This window comes from Bombus impatiens, unplaced genomic scaffold (genome assembly GCF_000188095.3).
Source record: "Bombus impatiens unplaced genomic scaffold, BIMP_2.2 scf_0248, whole genome shotgun sequence".
NCBI classification, from domain to species: Eukaryota; Metazoa; Arthropoda; class Insecta; order Hymenoptera; family Apidae; genus Bombus; species Bombus impatiens.
This window is the reverse complement of record NT_176667.1, coordinates 1,548,299-1,555,879: the sequence shown is the minus strand read 5'-3', so window position 1 is coordinate 1,555,879 and position 7,581 is coordinate 1,548,299. Positions and strand designations below refer to the sequence as shown.

The 7,581-nt window shown below is 45.7% G+C and overlaps 2 protein-coding genes across 2 annotated transcripts in view; one reads left to right on the top strand and one right to left on the bottom strand.

The window, feature by feature from the left end:
• LOC100742663 (cleft lip and palate transmembrane protein 1 homolog) overlaps positions 1–2,746 on the bottom strand; it is a 36,830-nt gene extending 34,084 nt beyond the window's left edge. The window contains exon 1 of the mRNA XM_033320168.1: positions 2,598–2,746. Within this exon, the coding sequence (XP_033176059.1) occupies positions 2,598–2,600 (3 nt within the window). The 5' untranslated portion in view covers positions 2,601–2,746. The remainder of the gene's footprint in view (positions 1–2,597) is intronic.
• The window catches only part of LOC100746610 (putative mediator of RNA polymerase II transcription subunit 26), a 13,612-nt gene extending 6,580 nt beyond the window's left edge, over positions 1–7,032 (top strand). Inside the window, exons 2-3 of the mRNA XM_012384275.3 lie at positions 774–882; positions 3,717–7,032. Coding sequence (XP_012239698.1) covers positions 777–882; positions 3,717–6,451 — 2,841 coding nt within the window. The 5' untranslated portion in view covers positions 774–776 and the 3' untranslated portion in view covers positions 6,452–7,032. The remainder of the gene's footprint in view (positions 1–773; positions 883–3,716) is intronic.
• The last annotated feature ends 549 nt before the right edge of the window (positions 7,033–7,581 follow it).

The window sequence follows — 7,581 nt, the reverse complement described above, 5'->3', positions numbered from 1 at the left end:
GGCGAGTTTCGCGCGTGCGCACGCGCACGTGCGCGTACCTCGCCATTTCAACCGTCTTTTCTGGCCCACTCCCCGAACTACAGTCCCCTTTTACGGAATTTATTAATAACTCGCGTATAAACGCGACCGACGGAACAAACTCAAATTTCACGCAAGCGCGATCTTTCCCCCGAACCTGAACTTCCGCGTCTTTCGTCGATTAGACGCGATTGATTTCGAGCAGGACGAGAACAGTTCTCGAACGTCGAACTCGTTGGTAGCGCCTCGTCGCGGATGAAATCCGACTAAACAAAGCGATAAGATAGCGAAGATCCGAGCGCCTTAGCACGAGTGACCATCGGGACAACATCCGGTCGCTCTATCCGTTCTCAGAAGTATACGATCGAAGCCTTTTCTCACTGCCACGAATAAAAGAATTTAAATACTCGCCCTAAAATCATGCGAGTCGGTCTTGAACAGTCACGCCTAGTGCTCAGGAGCGTATTATAAACCAGAAAAAAATAAAGTTTCTTTTTTTTAAGTTTCTTTTTATTTTACGCGACACCCTCCTCAGTTATCGCTGTTCCACGCATCTCGATCGATCTTGAACGAAGCGTATTCATCGAACGAAACGACTTGTCGATACTGTCGGAAGAAAAGATACGAATACGGAGTATCGTGAACGTGTCTCGATTCCAGAAATTAGAATTAGATTCTATATCGTTGTAACGGAAGACTGAAACTCGTTGATAGCGCGTAGCAATGCTACCTTATCAAAAATTTGACTGTTTCAGAAAATGTCGAGGAGATCGGCGAATCTACTACGTAGATGGTTATTTTTGGTGGGGCTGATCTGTTGTTCGTCGTGTCAAAGCGCTTCCTCTACGTTCGAAAACAAGACTGGTAAGTCACCGATTTCTACCTCAACTTTCCTTCGTTTTTTTTTCTTTATCCTTTATTCCAAACAGATACCGTAGACGAGAACGTTAGAAATATCTAGCCGATCGTAGAATTTGTCGAAGAATACGATCGCCTATTGGGACGACTTGATTAATCGAACGTTAGATTACGCAGTCGTCGACGTGCTCTTCCGTATGCGAACGGGGAACGGTCGCGACACGATGCAATCGATGTCTCGCGTTACGGCAATTTTTCCCGTTGAGTATTTTAATCTACGTATCGTGGAAATTTCGTACGCCGTGGAAAATGTTTCGAATCGATCGAAGCGAACTTCACCAATTCGAAATCGTCGCGTGCCCTAGGCGTACGTGTATGTAAATGGCGAATATCATGGAATCGCTTAGTTTTCGACACTGTCGATTGTCAACCATTCTGCCGCCAAGCGAATATTTCAATCTATAGACACCATAGGTTTGTATTTAGTAAAAACGTATTGCCATTTGGCGAGAAATTTTACATATACGTCTCCTGTGTGCCTAAGCGTATGTGTCGGGTCAGTAGGTCACTCAGCTCGGTGCTAAAAGAACACTCACGCGTATCGATACACATGCAACGTAGGAAAACGCTTGTATACACGTGTGGCGTATGCTCGCCTGTTAGGCGATACACACCCAACATGTATATACATATGTACCTCTTCGTTCGACCTTACTTTATTGGAATAATCCTTTTCGAAAAATTGTGTGCGTGTGTGTATGAGAGAGAGAGAGAGAAATAGAGATGGAGAGAGATAGAGAATAACGTACGAGCGTAATAAGTGCAATATAATAAATAAGAGAAAGAAGTAACGTGGTAAATTCATTTATCGTTAAATCGGTCGTTAAATTTATCTTTAAATCAGACGCGACATTTGATTAAACTCTTGCAACGCGACTAAACAGTCAGCGATGAAAAATTTGGAAAATAGATAATATTTATATTATCCCCGGTATTTCCCAAAACAATCGAATTTCTGCTAAGGTAGCGTTGCAACGTATACATATACAGGGTGGTCGGTAACTGGTGGTACAAGCGGAGAGGGGGTGATTCTACGCGAAAAAAGAAGTCGAAGATATAGAATAAAAATTTTTCGTTCGAGGCTTCGTTTTCGAGAAAATCGACTTTGAATTTTTGGTCGGTACGCGTGCACTTTATCGCGTCTCGTTATAACGGATCTCACTGTAGATTTAAAAAAAAATTAAAAAAAAAAAATGTTTATTCTATATTTTCGACTTCTTTTTTCGCGTAGAATCACCCCCTCTCCGCTCGTACCACCAGTTTCCAACCACCCTGTATATATGTCTATGTATTGGGTTTTTAATAGGAGTGATTTGAAACTAGCGACAATAAATCTGGGACACGAAAGAAATTCGTTCCTCTTGTCCCGACGATGGCAGGGACTGCAAGTACTTAACCTTAATGAATCTTTGCTCAGTTGTCAACGAATGGAGCAAGGTGCTCCGGCGAAAAATAAAAATCAGGCGTACTAGACGATTATACTTAAGCCTGGTCCAGACTGACAGATTATCTGTAAACAGTGTACATGTCGCCAGGCAGTGTAAATACACACATTTTTCTGCGAGTTTTCCGCGGACAACACATGCGGTTTGACCGTGGATAATTGTCTGTTAGTCTGGACCAAGCTTTACGTTTGCTCGTTTTCGCCTATGTATACGTACCATCGTGTGCGAGTATTTCTTGTTTGGTCAGACACTCGTGCGATAATTTTGAGAAAGTAGAGACGTATACGTATTTTGTATTTCGAACGTCGTGTATGCGTCGTCCTTAGTCGCATGACACGAACGAACACGATCCGACCGCAGTTGTAGTTATTTCTGCAAACAATTTACTATCGCTCGCGCGAATCGTTGCAACTCTGAAGCGCGTACAACGAACTTGGATAAAATACATTTTTATCCCTACGTGCGTGTACGTGACAGTGGACGACGCGAACGAGAAAAAGAACCAATTCGTTGAGAGACGTATTCGCTTTGCCATCCCCATAGGTCATCTCTACGCGACAACCATCGTTCCCTTTTTCTTCCTTTTTTTTTTTTTTGCAGAGCTCGCGTTTTCTCCTTGCACTGTACTGTCGCGTCGAGACGATCGGTTATTTAAAGCACATCAACGATCGTTACAAGCAGAAATGGACAAGAGAAATCATTCTGCTGTCGCGCCGTCGCACAATCGATATCGTTTTTCCTCTTTGAGCGAAAACGTTTGGCAACGTCACCGCGTCCTATTCATCCACTGTTGCGTCTTATAACGCGTCGCTTTAACTCGTTTGATAAATTCGTTGGTACGGAACCAGATTGTACAGCAATGGGATTGATAGAATTAGTTGATTTCGATTAGAACGAGCAAAGAGATTGCAGTCAATTGTCGATTGATCGTTCGATACGACTGGTTGCTGTTCGTTCGAAAATATACAGGGTGGTTGGTAGCTGGTAGTACAAGCGGAAAAGGGATGATTCTACAGGAAAAAAGAAGTCGAAAATATAGAATAAACATTTTTTTTTTAGTTTCTCCATCGAGACAACGATCTACAGTTATAACGAGATGCGATAAAGTGCACGCGTACCGACCAGAAATTCAAAGTTGATTTTCTCGAAAACAAAGCCTGGAACGAAAAATGTTTATTCTATATTTTCGACTTCTTTTTTCGCGTAGAATCACCCCCTTTCCGCTTGTACCACCAGTTACCAACCATCCTGTATTTCATGCGTTCTATTCGGATTTTCCACGCGTTTCTATCGTTTGGTCCTTCAGCCAAGTGAATCGAACTATTTTGTTTGCAGGCCAAAATGAAGGCAAGCCGCGGGTATTTTCGCCAAGAATGGATTACGACGAGTGGACACCGCTTGGCCGTGGAGATCCTCTGAAGAACAATCCGACCTTCGATTATGTTCCTCCTGTGCTTGATAGAGTTCAATATTGGCTGGATTCTCACACGACCGAGCCATCCGCGAAACGCGACGTCCTCGTTTTGGGAGTTACCGCGAAGAAAACCAGCCCCAAAATAGCGGAACAGTTTTTGAAATTCGTAGACGGGCCAAAATTCACGAGATCGAATCATCAGGATGTTCCGTATAGAAACGATTTCACCGGTAGCACCGGTGCAGAACCGCCGAAAGTCGTGAGAACGAGCAACTTTCGAAACGGGCCGATCGACTATAGGAATCAAAATAGAATTCAATCGATACCAGCTAGCTATTATCCTAGTCCGTTTTACAATCAAAAGACAGAACCTTACACGATGATGTTACCACCACCGTTGACTCACAAGGACAAAATCGTCAGCTTTGTCGAGTCTACTCAACAGCAGCAGCAGCAGCAGCAGCAACAGCAGCAACAATACAACACTCAAACGGAAGAAGGACCCGTGCTTCAGGACCCACAATTCTACGCTTCGCAACCTCCATCGAAAAGTTACAACCAGCAGCAACCGGGAAAATCACAATTCCAGTCTCAAACTTTGTCCAAGTTTTCTCAAAACAAAAGTCCGCTTCAAACTGTCTCGATGCAAGTGGAAACGATCAAGAGCGTGCACGGTTCTTCGCCGTCGCAGCCTACGAAGCTCAAGTACGAAAGCGTGGCGACCACGCCATCCGTTTCCTTCGAAAAGTCCAATCTGATTTATCAGTCGACGCAAACTTTATCCGGCGGCTGGCCAACCGGTAGCAACGGTGTTCCGTCGTCGACGTCGACCATATCGGACGCTAGTCAATCCATTCGGCATACTACCGATTACTCTCACGATCAATACGAAATCGATCACCACGTCGCGGCGGCATCTTCGAATCACCAAGTTGTCATCGAACAGAACGCAAATATAATAGTCGACGGAGACAACAACAAGGACGAGGATGTGATTATAGGTCAAAAGGAGAAGGTCGATTCGTCGAATACGGTGTCACCCGTTACAACGACCTCTACGTCAAATTTCGCTGATGATAAAAAGGAAAATACGGACGAACGGAATACCACCCGATCGTCCGAAAAAATGCACATCGTTATCGCTAATTCGCCCCATAGCCTGGACACTGAGACGACGAACGAGACGAAAAAAGGACAAGTGGCGGTCGTGATGCCGGCCAACTATTCGGAAAAGAAGTTCACTCATGCTGCTTCGAGTTCAGAATTGAAGCCGCCGGAAACCACCGCTGTAGCCGGTCTCGTGGAAAATTCGACGACGATGGGAACGGAAGTGGGAATCGAAAGCTCGTCGAAAAACGAGTTTCAGCCAGTTCGAAATTTACCGATCGAGTCTTCGATCTTTCCACAGAGTTCTCAATCCACTGCCATTTTACCGAACAAATTGATGCCGACCTATCAGAAGCAGCACCACGCGGTGCATTTCCATTCGACGATGGCGCCGTTTTCGTCCCGACATCCTGTCGATTCCTTGCTCGCGTTTGCACCACCGCAAGCTCCTCTTTCTTCGATCATGCACCCACAGGGTAGACCTAACCATGGGACGATGCACCTTGCCGACAGTATGCGTCCAACCGTTGGTTTCCGAGCTCCAGTCTCGATGTCGATGTTTCCGCCGATGACACATATGCACGCACCGCCTCCGCCCATGAGGTCAACGATCGATCATATCGGATCGTCGATCGTCGGAGATCAGTCGAGCGCGCATCGATCGCCGCCGCAGTTACAGAATTTGCCCTCGATGTTCATCGATTCGCCACCGCGAACTTCGACTTTGATCGCGCACTCGATCGCCACGGAGGACCATTATTTCGATCGGCATCGATCTCGCCTACCAGAGACCACTACGTCTATCCTTCCCACGCCTACTTCTCTTCCTTTTTTGCCTACCGCTTCATCGTCCTCGGTCGAGAATTCGGCTTTGGCCGTTGTCGACGCAAACACTCGACATTTGCAAACGAACGAGCGAGATTCTTCGGGGAAAAAGGCACCGGCCGACGAGAACGAGCAAGAAGAAGACAGAGAAAAGGAGAAAGAGAAAGTGGAAATGGAAGTGGAAATGGAAGAACAAGAGAAGCGGGAGAAGGAACGAGACAGCCGGAAGAAGATATCGATCGGGTCGTCCTCGGTTCGTCCTCCGGACTCGACGACTCCTCCGATCACTACCATGCCGAGCTTGACCACGGATCCTATCTTCTCGCATTATAAACAACCGGCCAAACCTATCCGTGGCCCGATGTACCTTATCATTCAAGGCCACTCAAAGGTGAAGACTTACAAACCTACCGTGAGCAAGCACGGCGTACCGGTAGAGGGAAACGAGATCCCGGAAAGCGTCACCGAGAGACAACTGTCGAAGTTCGAGCAATTCGTTCAAGAGAACACGAAAAACAGGAACAGCGCGACAGCAGCAGCGATCGAGAAGAAGAAGACGGAAGAAAAGGCGCGCGCCGAGAAGCTCGCGAAAGCTCGGCAAAATAATCTGATGAGTCTGGTAGCGAGCGGTTTAGCAAGTTTCACCGTACCACCTTCTTCTTCCGTGGCCGAAGACGAACACCGAGGAAACACAGTGACCACGATCGAGATCAACGCCAATTAAGACTGTTCGCGCAGACAGGTCAACGGATCTTCTTGCAAAACGCGACGATACGCTCCAAGCATCAATACGAAATCGAGATTCGACTTGGCTCTAGGTTCCACACACCTATTACGATAAACGCGAACGTCGTTTTATACGGAACACGAAAAGTTCGATCGTACGAAATTCGATCGAGCAAATATCACGTTCGAATCGGTCGAACCAGCAAATATCCGCAAGCTAATCGAAATAGCAAACGATAGGAATACGCAAACGCGAATCTGCAGCGAGTTCGTTCGATCGTAATCCGTCGGATATTTGGCTCGCGTTTCAACGATCGAATCTCCTTCGATTATTTTCAATTACTTTGTCACGTAATTACGCGATCACCTTTGCAGAGGCTCATCGTGGTAGATCCGCGATCTATCGACCTAGCACGGTCTCTCGTCTTCGATACGAGAACGCGCGCCAATTTCTAATGTGCCAGTATATGTACACACACACACGATCGCGCGTACAAAATAAATGCGTATAAATTATTGATACACGCATGCGCGTATATACGTAGATATATGCGCGCATGTATACGTATAAGTGAAATATACAGGGTGGTTGACAACTGGATACAGGGTGGTTGGTAACTGGTGGTACAAGCGGAAAGGGGGTGATTCTACGCGAGAAAAGAAGTCGAAAATATAGAATAAAAATTTTCTTTTTTAATTTTTTTTTTTTAATTTTTCCACCGAGACAACGATCTACAGTGAGATCCGTTTTAACGAGACGCGATAAAGTGCTCGCGTACCGACCAAAAATTCAAAGTCGATTTTCTCGAAAACAAAGCCTGGAACGAAAAACGTTTATTCTATATTTTCGACTTCTTTTTTCGCGTAGAATCACCCCGTTTCCGCTTGTACCGGCCAGTTACCAACCAGCCTGTATACGTCGCGTGTCGTGACGAATCAGCGGATCGCTCAACCTAGAACTGTTTTCAACGCGTAAATTATTATTGTAAATTATTGCACGACCGACTGTCGTCTCGCGAAACAGTCTTTTCACATGGTACAGTTCTTCCTGTTCGAAACAATCGATCCTAGCTCGAACATGCACTTGGATGTACACGTGAAAAGGTCCAAGATATCCATGAAACGTAT